The 15437-nt window shown below is 38.6% G+C and overlaps 1 protein-coding gene across 6 annotated transcripts in view; it reads right to left on the bottom strand.

The window, feature by feature from the left end:
* Positions 1-15437, bottom strand: part of ANKRD17 (ankyrin repeat domain 17) — a 97288-nt gene that overhangs the window by 21733 nt on the left and 60118 nt on the right. For 4 of the 6 annotated variants that reach the window (XM_065634809.1, XM_065634812.1, XM_065634811.1 and 1 more), the window contains exons 12-18: positions 13872-13999; positions 13274-13417; positions 12607-12709; positions 10326-11078; positions 3372-3520; positions 2091-2202; positions 1769-1914 (exon numbers count right to left, since the gene is read on the bottom strand). In XM_065634809.1, the coding sequence (XP_065490881.1) occupies positions 1769-1914; positions 2091-2202; positions 3372-3520; positions 10326-11078; positions 12607-12709; positions 13274-13417; positions 13872-13999 (1535 nt within the window). The remainder of the gene's footprint in view (positions 1-1768; positions 1915-2090; positions 2203-3371; positions 3521-10325; positions 11079-12606; positions 12710-13273; positions 13418-13871; positions 14000-15437) is intronic. The other 2 variants (XM_065634810.1, XM_065634815.1) reach the window with 2 other exon arrangements.

Below are 15437 nucleotides of genomic sequence, written 5' to 3'. Positions count from 1 at the left end.
AAGTTGTCTCACACGACCAGAAAATAGAGATCTTTTAATGATTATTTCACTCATTTTTAAGACTGCCAAAACCAGAGATTCAGTCTGAATCCGGTAAACAAAGTAGTCTTGATGTCTGCCTTCTCCTATTGTAAAGCTCATTTCACTGTCACGTTCAAGACTTATCCCCAAACTGAAGTTGCAGAGCAAACAAGAAAGCAGTTGCATACTTTTATCTCACATTCTCTATTTACACCACGACAAACTGTGTGTGGATTATATGCAGAAATCGCATGCAGGAGCCACTAGAAAAATTAACATTTGCATCACTTGCTGGATTTCTCTGTATGTGAACAAAAGCAACAGAAGTACTTCTTATATTATTCCTTCCTTTCAGATAGATTCACAACCCAAACAATTCACAGCTTCCCATGTTCTACATAAAGCTTATATTCTGCAATGAAGTTTCTGCAGAAGACTCAAACTACTTTCTAGCGACATAAAATAAAAATTAACACTGAGGTGAAAACCCATCTCATCTCCAGTGCAACATTTAATATACCCCACTTTTGGCTTTAAAGCGTAAGACATGTTTAAATTTGACCCACACAGCTAAAGCCAAGGGCTTTTCAATCACAATATTTTGCCTTGAAATTGCAGGACAAATATACTGCTAAATATACAAACTAGGGCAAGAGGGCACCCAAAATCATCTGTGCTGCCCAAAGGCTAGTGTCTTCTAATCTTCTTTCACAAAAAAACCATGAAAGATACAATGATGCATTCCTCAAAAAATGCTCTAAAAAGATGAGCATGAATTCACATTTGCTGTGAGGTTGCTGGTCACCAAGGCTATTTAGAGGCTTATTAAAAATAGGCCTTTCCCTTCACTTGAGAGCATGTAATGGTCATCACACTAAAGCCCCCTCAATGTTTGAAATCTTCCCAATGACACTAAAATCAGCCCAAAAGAGCTACAAAGTTTTCACTAAGTTTTTGTCTAGGGAAGCAATCACCTTTAAAGTGCCATAGTACCACTGTTAAGGCAACCTGCAGAAGTAGGAGAGATGTCTCCAACCTCATTAATTCCCAGATGATCACAGAGAGGAGAAGGTGATCCTGCATCAGATTATATAGCTTCCACTGTAGCTTTTGCAATCCAAATAGCAGAAGCATTAACAGAATTATAGACTTCAGATTTGTAACAACCATTAAAAAAACCAAAACAAAACAGAAAAACCCCTCAAAACACAGTTTTCTTAAGTCACAGAATACAGTATTTCACCTAACATTAAAAAAACCTTTGTCTTACATTTACTTTTTATCACTCATTTGAAAAGTTTTTCATGTTTTCAGTCAATGTAGTCATCTGCAGTACTCCAATATCCTATGAGCTATACAAAATCTACTAGAAAACCCTCTTGGCTCATATATGGAGCTGATTCATGTCTAACTCCAGCTTCTCAACAAGAACACTTATCGTATTCACCTTCATGTGTACATCTAATTATGCTGGTAAAAGCCCCATAATGAGCCACTAATGATTACAATTGTGAGGGCATGTGCACAGCATTGGTCCAGCTTATAAAAACCAAAAAGGCAATTTGTATCAGACATGACACAATATATGACTTAGGAAATCTGAATCTCTTTGCCTATTTTTTATAAATCACCATCATGAAACAGAATAGTGAATTAAGTTACTATAACTTTTCTGGAAGATTGCTTTGGTATATCAACACAATATGTAATCTACAAACTGCTTTTGAAGACTTAAGTTGTACTTCACCTCTTGTCTCCCTCCTGAACAAGCCAAAGACAAGGGAGTGTCCTTGGTTCTCTCAGACTGGGCTTCAATATCAGCTCCATTATCCAGTAATATTTCAACAACACCCACGTGGCCAGCTGTAGCAGCCAGAATAAGTGGAGTAAACCCTGAAATTAAAAAGGTTGTTTGAAAAGTGCACATTCATAACTTAAATGACTTAAGCTAAACCACCAAGAAAGCAAGCCTTAAAGCTTCACAGAAAGACTATGCTTATTTTCTATTTACTTACTGTGATGCACCAGAAGACCAGAGAGGGTTCATATTGCCACAGTGAGGTACTTACCTTTCTTGTCCCGGTGTTCAATATTTGCTCCCCTCTCTAGCAGTGTTTGCACTAGTTCTTCATGGCCACCAGCACAAGCAAGCGTCAGTGCTGTGTCATGATTACTCTCAGTCTAAAAGAAAAAGATACACATCAGCAAGATAAGTATTTCCGTATTTTTCAGTTACAACCCCTGTTATATTGCCTGTTAGCCTAAGTACAACTATACTTGTGTCAAGATAAAAAAAGCTTCTCTAAGTTTAAGACGTGTCTCCTGGTTTCCTCACAGTTATCTTCTGTGTTCAAGTTGATAACTGGATTCTACTTCTGAAGTCAGCTCTGTTGGGAGATTTGAGAACAATTCCTGACAAGAACTGAGATTCCATTTGTGCTTTCTTAATTAGATCAACTTTTTTACCGGTGCTTGACTGTGACCTTTAGAATTCTTAACTTCATTATACCATCTATCTTGAATTCTTAACCCTCCAGTTAAAACCCAAGGAGGAAAAATTCTTAATCTCACCACTACTGTTGCTGAAGCCTCTGAACAGTAGAAATTAGCTACAGTGAATCCACAAACCATGATAATCAAACCCAACAGAACAACTGAAAATACACAGAAACGTTGGAGCTTACATTCTGCTTTTAAGTTTTGCCCTTGGTGGCACTGATACACTATCTCCAACTGGGCACTTCTAGTGGTAGACAGTTCTCAGTAACAGCACAGAGCCCTTATCAACCTTGACTCTGCCTATTAAGACCTTGCAACAAAAAATGTGCATTTAATTTTTTAGTGTTGCCATGGCCCATTTAAATGGCCACTAGGCTATTTGAAAGATAAGTTACTGGCTTGTATTATTTCCTCTTGTTAAAAAGTTTACAAAAAGCCCATTAGTTTCAGTACTTTCATACATCTGTCAAGGCTGGAGATTATTGACCAACAACTTCAAGCACAACTGGAAAAAACAGAGTGCAACACTTTAAAGCTTATTTTTGTCTTAGGAAGCCAGGCCAGAAAAAAATTTTCAGTTTCTGTTAGAAGACAACTTTGTTGTTTCTCATAGTCACTCTGACAGTGAAGAAATGAGGAATACAAGTGTTTAGTCATTCAAAGACCTTCTCTTTTATTCAGCTAGAGCACAGAGGAAAAGCAGGTTGCAGCTCTCTAGGGAGTTGTACAGGCTTTCTAAAAGCCACAAATCAAGTCTCCAGAACCCAATTCATTATACAGAGCTGTTTACTCTTGATTAATTATTCAGGGTACAGAAGCAATCTGTGCTACAGTGACAAGTGCAGGCTTACCTGAGCATCAATATCTATAGCAGGGTAGATTGGTAGCATGGCTGAAGGAGAAATGATAGGACTTGGAGTTGGTGTCTGAGGTTGGGAGACAGAAGTTGCAATGCTGTGGGTAGGAGTGTTTGACATTGCAGATGCTCTTCCACTCACTGCTGTTGAACAGAAGAACTACACTTAGTAAAAGCAAACCACTTTACTTCAGATGTTTAACAAGACGATATATGGATAGTGGGACAGAACTCCCTAAATACTTTATTTTCCACGAATACATGTTTTCCACACATGTAATCCAATCTTTAGCTCTTTGAATTTAACAACTATGAAAAAGGTTAACTGCATTAGATAAAAAAACCTCCAAACTATCAGATTGGCATGTTTTCTAGCAGCCCACCACAACTTTTTTTTTTAAAGAAAACCAAAGATCTTTCCTGCAACAAGTAATTATTTGGACCAAGAGTTCCATACCTGTAGAAGCAGGACTGCAGACCAAATCAAATCAATGGGTATCTATGCAATTTTTCTTAAAACACTTGAAGCATTCTCATCTAAAAGCCCATCTGGCCTTCACCCCTTGCCCCTGCGCCCATAAACATGACAAAAAAGCAGCAGTGCTAGCGTCAGGATGCTCACATGGCAGAAGTTGTTGAAACCAGAAGTGGAAGCTTCTTAACAGCCATTTTGAAGGGACTTTGGTCAAGGTTGTTAGCATAAGCAAAAGGCAATACCACTTTGCAGCTGATGACAGTATATTGACATGACACAAGATAGCACTGACTGCCATACTTCCCTGATACTTGCTTCATATATATAATGTTTAAAAGTAGAAACTTAACTAGAACAGTCTTTGGGTTTTCCTACTTTTTGCTTCTCCTTAAATAATTCAATGTTTTTCTCCCTGGCCTTTCCCCAGTATCTCTACAGGTCTTTATCATGTGTGATCAGGAAAGGAGAAATTTAAGTACCATACCCTTCTCCTGTCAAGTTGACAAAAGCACCTTTAACTGCAAAATTAAAGAACTGCAGTTTCCACATATTGTCAGCATTCATCTAATACATGCCACCTTATGGAACACTGAAACAATGCCCCTATATCCCAAACTTTTCAAGTCCTGTTTATTTTTCAAATGGGTTTAATAATCAGGCATGTCCCAATTACAAGCCACCAATAATTAGTTCCTCTACTTAATTTGAAGCTCTAATTTTTTTAGCAGATACCACAAAAAATGTTATCCTACCATGCCAATTTGTATACTCTTTCCTCTGCAAGGCTACTATGTTTTTAGTCCATTACTAATTTAATTTCTGGACTTCCTATTCCAAACACCAAAAAAGAAGCTACTAAATGCCACTGAAAGGAGAACAAAGAATCCCCAACTTATGACATGGAAACTATGATTAACATGGAAAGTATGATTTAAAAATAAACCAAGATTCAAACTCCTTTGATCTTTATATCAGAGTACCTTTTGAAATCTGTTCTCATCTCACAAGACAAATCATGCTAGGTATGGATCAAAAGAAACATACAGAACTTGAGCCAAAATATTCCTATATAAGGTCAAAAACTATGGCCTAAGGGAGTTCTGTACAGAAAATAAGTAACTGAAGATCACAATGAAATATCATTCAGTGGAGCATTTAAATTGAACTTGTCTTATTCCATATTCTGACTGTAAATTAGAAATATAACCTAAACCCAAAACTTAGAATTAGCCTTGTATACAAGGATAAAAAGTTGACTGCTTCAGCTCCTGCTTCCCTCTTAACACATATGGTCATTGACAAGTAATTTTGAAACACTAGCATATTTATCTTCTTTCTATAACTTCTAAGACAAAAAGTTCACACAGCATAAAACAGTAATGGAACAGCAAAGGATCAAGATGCTTCACTCGATAAAGATAGTAAAATGTACTCTACACTAACCATATATACACTTAAATCGGATGATATCAAAGCACGATCAAATAATCCACACAAGAAAGAAATTAACCCTGCTACAGTAGCACATGTATTTTTAAGAGCTACTAAGAATTACTGCTGTAGCCTCAATAGAGGGGCTGGAGAACACCTCTGGTATAGGAAGCACTATGAAAGTTGTTACTTAAAAAAAAAATTCCACAAAAACCCACACAACCCCCCGCTCCCCAACAAAACAAGAAAAACAATGTAGTTTGTAAGGTCCCAATTCAGATAAAGTCTAGTTTTTATACCTATGTTGTTACAGAGAGGGGAAAAAAAGGAGATGTTTAAAAGCCAACACCGCTCTTTGTCTAAGAAAGCAAGCCCTTATTGTACAACCCATACAAAAATGGTTTTATGCATGACAGTAGAGGAGAATATGCACGTTGACTTGCAGTTCTCACATGAAGTATATTTCAAGTGGGCTTCAGCAATAATTCATGGACAAGTATAGTTCATATCCCTACAGTATGTTTCACTAACACAAGACATTAATTTTTACAGGTAATGACTTTGATTATATTTATTTCAACATCACTTATGCAGAGATCAAATTCTTAATGAACATGCCAAGGGCAAACGAACAGAATCTTTATGGTGTCCAAACCAAAATAGTAAAAGTTCAATATGCCAAAAGGTTTTCACAACAGTCTTGAGCAGTGAAAAGAGTAACCAACTAGCTTGGTCATCAAATCTAAAAGCACTGACAGTCAAAGCTTCATCTTCCCCCTCTGCCACTCCTAACAGACCAGTGGCAAAATTTAACTAGAAGTCTGTATTTTGACAATAAACCATCATGACTTCATGCCTGGGTTACTGAAGTCTTCAAAGCCAGTTCACTATTAGAATATTTTAGTATATACATGCCTCAGTACAGGGTGAGCTAACTGGTCTTAATCACGTTACGAGACAAGGTCAAGCTTCTTTGTCAGAATACATCATTCCTAGCACTGTTTGACTACTCCAGCCCAAGTCTTTTGCATTTGTTTGGATGTCAGGAAACCAGCTTAGTGCTTACTGATACTAGAGGCACCCCTGCTCTTCATACTGATTTCTTTCTGGACACCTCAACTTTTTCTTGGCTTAAATAAAAAAACCCACGGACATCCTCACAGCTGCTACCTTCTCCCACAAACCCAGTAGCTCCACCATCCAGACCAGCATTTGGCTTACAAACGAACCCCCATATCAGGGAATGAAATAAAACAGTCAAGCTGACAAAAAAAAAAAAAAAAAACACACCCGAAAATAAACACAAGATACTTAACATCTGAGCCAACAGGATTTTTTTTTTTCCCCCTCATGGATTTACATGTCATAAGGTGTGTCTGAAAAAAAAAAGCCTGACATTTTGAAAGAGGTTGGTCACACTGTTCAAGTTTGCTGCTTCCTTGAATACTTTTGTGTTTTCAGTAAGTGCAACGTTACAGAAAACAAGCATGTTTATAATCCCATTTCATCTTTATGTTGACCACTAAGTTTCTTACTAGTATTTTCCTACTGTGGGCACAGCATTGTTCTGATATATTTATTCCTTATCTCCTGTAATGTCAACAGCAGATGTATAAAAGCACTGTTTCACATTACATTGGAGTAAGCCAAAATAAGGAACTGAAAAAAAAAAACAAACAAAAAACCCAAACATTACAAGAAACATATCAGATACCTCAGCTTTTTCCAACTTCTTTCAAGCCAGCTCAAAAGGCCTGTTCCACATTGGCTGCTTCTCCTCTGCTCCCAATTTCTTCCAGTATCTTAAGTTATTACAAACTATGTTGCTGCCGCATATGCTTAAAACCAATACAGAACACTTCGGATGCATAACATGCCTTGAATTACAAGAGTCAAAGTCATATTCTGAATTCAAATACAGACACACAGCATTGCTTCTGTGCACTGACAGCTCCTTGAGCAGAGCCTGAAAACCACAACATGCCTGTTGTCTTGATGATCATTACAGTGTGAAAAGCAGATTATCACAGGCTCAATCCCATAGAAAACCGGCTGCCTAACAAAAGTTGAAAGTCTCTTAGAATGCCAAGGACAAAGGTCTACACACATTTACCCTAAATTTCCAAGAACAGCATAACAACTGCCAACAACCAATTGTAGTTACACCAGTGCATAAAAGCTTGCATTCTCGGTTTTCTGCTGCTCCTGCACAGGTCACAAGTAGAACAAAACTGATTTTTCTGTGATGCTGCTGTTTTGTCCTTATTTTCTCAGTACTGGAGTTTCTGTGAAGAACTTGCAGTCAAAGCATAATCTTTCTTATGTATTAATTCAGACAGTTACACTTATAACTGACTCATCCCACAGGTAGCTTCCAGGAATGGATCTTATCAAGTGCTTCAAAAATTCTGAAATTCTTTGTGAGGCTTTGTTACTGGACACACTCCTTTCAACAGTTATTAAGTTTGCTATTAAAAATGATGATTCTTTTAAAAATATCCTTAACACATTATTTAATATATGCAATGTTTTAATTCAAGAGTTAAATAAGTAACCCCAAATACTTCTATTCACTAGCCTCCAAGCAAGCAAAGAACTTGTCCAACATCTGAGGCTGACAAGTAAACCATTTCCTTGCCATGAATTTCAGCAGGATCAGAAAAGAGCCCAAAGTTATAACCCAAAGATTTGCTACTTTTTCAACTTACCCTATTTATTTCTTAAAAGTAAGATCTAAACCCCTTAACTCAGTACATTCTTTCACTGTGTTTCCAGGCAAATTGTGCAGAGCTCTGGGAACACTAATTAGCTTCTCTAATCCCAAGAAATCCACTCAAGTCCCAGAGTTGACCTACCAACAGCACTTGACCTCTAGAGCAGTACTGATGTCTTGCACTAGCTTCTCACAAATACCAGCATGTGCACACCTGGCTTTGTTTTAAACAAGAACTTAAAATGGCAAAAATCAAACTAATTGTTTACAACTAATTAAGCCCAGAGATGAACATTAGATTAAGTCTGCACACAAGGTGAAGCTTTCTTTTTGTAGCCAGTGCTTCAAGCCACAGCCCTGTGATAGAACTAAACTCATCTCAGGAACAGAGATTTAAGTCAATGGGGATACTCTACAAGGTTCTAATTAATGCAGTACACAAAGCTACCGATAAAAATCTATACCTGCTGCTTAAATGTTTTGTGTTACATTGAGTCTACCACACCTCCACACTAAATTCTGATATGTGGATTTGAGCTGGCACTTAAATTGTATACTCAGGCCTGCCTGCTCTCACTTAAAATAACCCTAAAATTGACAGAAAAGCAGAAAAGCATCTGTACAGTTTTTAAAAGACTTGCCACAAATGCCTTCCAGAACACAATTTTGACCTCATTCCCAATTGTATGTGTGCATGCACACATTAAGAACTGAGGCAAAGCAGTACAAAAACATTCACTCAAATGTACATTGGAAATACCTGACCTTTCAAAAAAGATGTACCTGAGCACTTGGGTGCTCATCAGATGACCTAAAAATGGAGATTCTCACGGTGTTATATGAAGCTGAACACATTACAAATATCTTAACTCATATTTACCCGCAACTGAAGTGCACTGCACAGATTCCTAAGTAACCTAGAAATGTATTTGTTCCATTTCTTGAACCGAGTGGCTAGTATTGGTATGTACCTCAGCAGCTCCATGTGAGAGAACTATCAAGGCACGATGGATGTACTTTTATGTACTTTCTAATGTATCCACTTTGTTCTTCATCCACTAAGAGCTTTCAATCTGTATGTCTAGGCTTCAACTCTAACACCAGATTTTCAGAGGAGAATCTCTGTAGGCTTTCCTGAACATTAGGTTACTTCATCGCGTGCCTAATTTTAAATCACACAGCTTTAAAAGTATTGTTCCATGTATTTTAAACAAACACCACCTGGTGTGTTTAACTATTACCATATCTTCTACTCACTCTGCACTGTTCTTGTACTCCAGTAACTCTTGCAGTACACACAGGATCAGCTCCATGCCTCTGCACCTCTAGGCTAAAACATTTGCTGAGACCTGCCTTTCCTCCAGCACACACTCATGTTAACATACCTTACAAAGCAGACTTTTCAAAATAGCACTTTTAAAAATAGAAGTTCATCAGCTTAACCAAGAGCATCTCAGCAAATTCTCATTGAGGGATGAGATTTTTAATAATATTTCCTAACAGTTAATCTGTATTCAGCTAAGCAGTCAAGATGATTATTTCAGTGACTACTTTAACACAGACAAGGGATTAAGTGCAACTAAAGCAAATGTAAAAGAGAGGAACACTAACATCTCATGTCCTATGGTATTTAAAACCTGTTTAATTATTTTCCTTTACTACTTTTTAAGGCCGTAAAGCACTGATGTAACTGGGTAAAGAAATCTCCAAAGCATTAAAGAAGAATTTGGTAAGGCAAAATTTGCTTTTCGTTGGCAAGGCAGCCACTTTCATGAGTAGACATTTTAAAAAGTCATAGGATTACCACCTTTTTTTCCCCAAACAGAAGTAAAAGCTTCCAATGGGTAGGCTATTCAAGGCCAAGTAGAACAGCTCTCATTTAAAAGACAAGCCTACAGGTTCCTTACACACTGTAGGCTTGATGTGGTGCTATAGTTGCTCAAAGCCTACTCCAAGTGCTCCAACTCAGTTCTCAGTTAGCTCAAAGTATTAACCACCACTATCGTCAAGACATTGCTCCTGAGCTACACACAGGGCAAAAAAGAACTGTTAGACTCTAGCACATCCCCCCCAAACTACAAAGAATTTAAAATGTCCCTTCTGCCATAACAACCTGACCAATGTGCACCAGTTAACAAAACAGAAGGAAAGGCAACCCTGCAAATCAAAAAGTTCAAACTAGTTTTCTTAACTCCTAAAGACATGGATCAGGAGGCTAGTGGTACTTGCTGCAGAGCTAGCAGAAATACACAAACACACACACAAAGAAGTGGACATACCCTCAACTGGTCAAGCAAATATTATACCTGCTCGTAACAATATAAACCCACCTGCCATGATGTCATCCAGGGTGTCATTGAGCGTCTGAGCAGGGCTGGCTACCATTAACCCTTGCTGTGTTTCTGTCAGTATTCCTTGCCCCAGCCCTGCTAGTTGTGCTTGGCCCAACACTGGCTGTCCAACTATAACACCTTGCAGTTCTGTAAGATTTGCGATGGACCCTGGAGGTAAGGAACCTGCTGCCAGAGGCAAAGCTTGTGGCATGGCCAGAGGCTGAATTGGTGCAAAACCCGTCTGTGCAGCAGCTTGCTGAGGATCATCTTTAAGCAAGATGGGGTCGACTTGCTGTAATCGTGCATAGTCTCCCTCTGAGAGTTGTTCTCCTACCCCAACAGGAGTCAGTAGTCCCAGATGCTGGCAAGACTGTTGCTGCTGCTGCTGGAGCTGAATTCTTTGCGCTTTTACCTCTAGATATTGCTTTTTTAGCTGCTGCTGAGTTTTCAGCTGTAACTCTCGCTCCACCTTCTGTAGTTCTTCCAAAATCTTTTGTTTCTTCTGAATTTGTTCCTCTCTCGTTTTGTTCAGCTCCTCAATCTTCTCTTTGGTGAGCTGGTCAGCATGTGCCAATTCCAAGGACTGCAGCTGAGCGTTCTTCTCTATGGCTTCTTTTATCCTCTGTTCCAGCTCTGTCAACTTGCCCTGAGCCTCTTCTACAATGCTCTCTGGAGACTGATTGGTGATGTAACCCTGTACATCCTGGTTGTTTGCTGGCAAATGACTGCTGGACTTTTGTTTAGAAGCAGCTGTGTGAAAAAGAAACCCCCTCAGAACCAATGGAAGTGCATATGAATGGCATCCACATTATAGAGCTACTGTTGGGATGCTAAATGGCCGGTTGTGCACCAAGACACAGCACCCATAGAAGGTCAGCGTGTACTGTAAGGCCCTCAAAGAAAGCCGTATCGGTCACTATCAATTTTAATACAGCAGCCAGATTGCAATTTAACGCTACAGATTACTGCACATACATTCCAAATAACCCTGTGCTATGTTGACATATTTACTCCAACAATTGTTACCCTTTTGTCAAATGAAGCAATTGCCTCAAGAGCTGCTGTTAACAAGTGGTGCTACAAGATAAATGGGGAAAAAAGGAAATGCTGTCTCTCTATTTGATGTTTTGCATCTGATATCATGTTAAAAACAAACATACGGTTACAGCCCTGAAGCACAGCAAAAGCGATGCAAAAGCATCTTGAGGGACAGGTAACTTGTTCTAGGCCACTAGTTTTGTGAATAACTTGGTACATTTTTGGAAGCACTATACTTCCTAGGACTACTGAATCCTTTCACTACAGGTATCCAGCTTTGCTCAGTTGACAAACAGCGCTAGAAACCAGGAGAGACTTACATTTAACATGATCTAACAGGGTATGTTTAGCCACTACATTTTATCCTTAGCAGACATGATTTTGCCTGTGTCAAAACTCAGCTCTCTGCCCAGGCAAGGCAAATATTTCAGCCTTCCTTTAAGAATGAGCGATGGACTAAACCATTTCATATTTTATGAAGAAGTCCACAGTAACACAGCTGACATAGTCTGCCATACCAGTTGGAGAAGGAACAATTGGTAAATTTTGAAGGGAGAAAGGCAAATCAAAACCAAGGATTTGAGTCAGTGGAGGTGCCCAGTTTCTTCCAGTCATCCTCGCTGTACTTCCAGAACAATACAAGTGCACACACAGTATTAATTTTATGACATGCACGCCTGTATTTGCACTATCGCTGATCCTTGATAAAAAAATGTTTTGGAAGAGAATTCTTAAGTACAGAAAGTGTTACATGTCAAAAAGGAGATATCAAAATAGATGCAAATTTAGTCCTAGGAGGATCTGAGCCACATCAGACTAAGTATTTTATAGTACAAGAAATTCCACCTTCAACCAAATCAGTCAAACCCACTCCAAGACTGCTATCCTAAGTAAACACAAGTTCCAAATCAACTACAAAAGGGAGATTAATTCTGTTTTTACAACTTCAATGATCAAATTTCTATATGCTTCTGGGTGACACTATGTATTAGTCTGGCATACTGGACTAATGCAAATGTTAAACATTTACTTAGGCAGATTTCTCGATACTTTATGATTACAGGGTTAAATGACTGATACTTTATATTTGGTGGATAAGCAATCCTTAAAAAAAAAAATTACAGTTTGTTTGACTGAATCCATAAACACTCTTCACAGGAACTACTCTGCTAGAAGTGTAACCCTCTATCTTCTGCCGAGGAAGGATATTTAGAAAATAAGCTCCAGAACTAAGACTGACCTTTATTTCTGATGGGAAGGGTTGTAGTGACATTAGCAGGGGGTTTGTCAGGCTCCTGGGGTGGGACGACCATAGGCAGCGCCTGCACTGGTACACGAGGAGCCTAAAATGTTGGATACTAACAGATTACTTTTCTCATACTCCAATCTAGTTATAATTCAACAGAAGGTAAGCAAAACCTGTTTGAAAAGCAACCTTTCATGGTAACTAATAACATTTAACACAGTTTAATACACTGAGTTCAATACTTAATCATATTATCATCTGACTTGCATATACTTTGCATTTTTAACCTAGGAAATTACCTGCCAAACAATACTCATCTTGGTATGGTACAGTGCTACACTTCAGTTAAGCAAAGACAAGCCACAGTTGGCTACAAATGTAATTCTTAAGAGCCTCATTAAAGCAGACCTTTTCACTTGCTGAGATTTTTTTTTCCAATAATAGTTATAGAGCAGTAAGAAGAACAACAAAAGCACTATACAGTGATGCTCAAGAAGTCTTCACCATTTTCATGACAGCTCAGAGTAATTTTCATTGTATTCACCTATAGTTCAGTAGTTCATGAAATGACATGACTGACTCTCCTCATCTGTGAGCTCTTGAGTAAGCTGCAAGAAGAAATGCAAAAAAGCCCAACAGATCCACAGCCCTTAAATCTTACCCTATTTAAATCATGGGATGGTGGGGTCAGCTGAGTAGCATCAGGTGGAGGAGCAGAAAGCAAGTTGTTTGGGTAATCTAGAAGGTAACAAACCACACTGGTATGACCCCCTTTTGCTGCCTCTATCAGCATAGTTGATCCATCCTAAAGAGGGAAAGATGACAGAATTAGAAAACAGTATCATCAAAACATAACACTGAAGCAGTATAGGAGACACAACACAATATATATTAAGACTGCTTTAATAAATATTTGAATCTGCATTAAGTCCACATCTCAATTTAAGGACTCTATATTAAATACTTCAAAAAACCTAGTACTAGAAATTTTCCTTCTTCCACCACAATTATGACCTTGTAACTGGAGCACCACCTTTACATTCACAGTAATCAACAGACCGGAACTCCTAACTCAAACTTCTATAAGTATGTTCATGAGCAAAATGCCTGCTCATGGCAATACTCGGGTTTGCATCTTGATCCTATTTAAATCATGACATGTTGGGTTAGTTGCACAGAATATAAAAGGAGCAAAATGGCTTGGATATCATTAATTTTAAGACCATCTCAGAGCAAAGTAAGATAGCTGAGTGACAAACCTTCAATCTGTGTGTAGGATCAGCACCATGAGCTAGCAGTAACTCCACAACTGCCAAATGACCTCCTGCACAGGCCAGCGACAATACTGTGTGATCATTGTTAGCTGTGGTCCTATTCACATTTGCTCCTTCAAAAACAGAGGGGGAAAAATGACGCAGAAAAAGAAGAAAACTTCAATCTGATCTCCTCTACCGTAAGTGTCAGGAAGCTAACTTTTTTTCTTAAATATGAAAACTTAGTTCTCTATAGCTGCCATCTTAAAACTGATAAATTAAATTGAACAGTCAATTATTACTAGCATTGAAAGACCATTTAACATGTCACAGTCACTGAACCCAAGGTCTTGCCAGCTGCCTGATAGTTTTAAGGTAACTCAACTCTTGGCACATATGGCTCCAAAACAAAGGGCAACCCTACCTGGACAAGCACTCCAAACCCACTGTTCATATGGCTATGGTTGTAAGTATGGAACATCACATAGCAGGTGAACCTACTGCCTTGCAATTTGCCAGCAATTGTGTCAGAACCATGCCTCTTTAAAAAAAAAAAAAGAAGTGCTAAGATCCAACATGGGGATCCATGCATCTTAGCACCAGCAAGAACATGACTAGTTGTAGCTCTGCTTCTTTAGTCTACAACCTACATAGGGAAAATTACATCACACTGGAAGCTTTAGGCCAGTCCCACTCCACACAAGGTACAAGAAAAACCCTTCAGTATCAGCTCAAGAGAGAGAAAACAGTGATTCTGAGCTCTGTATCAACTCCATGCATTCAACAGTGCCACAGGCTGGAGCTGATAGTTCTGACAACATAAAGGAAGTTAACGTAAAAACTTTGAAGCAACAGGCACTTGAAATTAAACTTTGGCATACATAGTGCTCAAAAGCTACATAAAGGGCATGGAGACACCCAGTGTTAGGGAACAGATTGCCTCAGCTTATTGAATTATTTGGTATACCGCTTACAGAACTTGGTTTGAAACTGCTTATATAGAATTCACTTAGCATAATTAAGTTTGCTTAGCATAACCTTTGCAAGCTGTGAGCCTTTGAACTTTCTGCTTCGTTATGTAAAAAAGGTCTCAGAGTCTTCAAGCTAGAAGATAAGGGAAGCTGCATTCCTGGAGATAAGGAACAGAGCAGCATCTAACAAAAGAACGTTTTGGCTATTACCAAGAATTGTTTTTCCTCAGCAGTGGGTTTAAAATAGCAACTGAAGGTCAGAACTTTAACTGACAGTCCACCTGACAAAAATGAAAAGGTCCAATGAAGAACAGGGGGACCCCATACTAATTTTGCAATTAGTCCAGAGTGACACACGAGGGGTGAGGACTTTGATTGTTGGGGTATAATTGTCCAAGTTGTTTTTTTTCTGCTGATGGGGACCCAGGCAAGTTGCTCAAGCTGCTCTATGCAGAACCTCACAAATAAATTATTTATTTTGGAAGAACTTCTGGAATCCATGCCTGAGTCTCTGCTGAATGCAACCTAGGGAAAAGCAGCTTCCTTAACATCCAGTAACCACTACCACTGTTGCTGCTTTTACTAGGAATTTACAGATTGA

The sequence above is a fragment of the Caloenas nicobarica genome, chromosome 4, assembly GCF_036013445.1.
Source record: "Caloenas nicobarica isolate bCalNic1 chromosome 4, bCalNic1.hap1, whole genome shotgun sequence".
NCBI lineage: Eukaryota > Metazoa > Chordata > Aves > Columbiformes > Columbidae > Caloenas > Caloenas nicobarica.
Note: the sequence above shows the minus strand (reverse complement) of the source record. Positions and strands in the feature narration are given on the sequence as shown.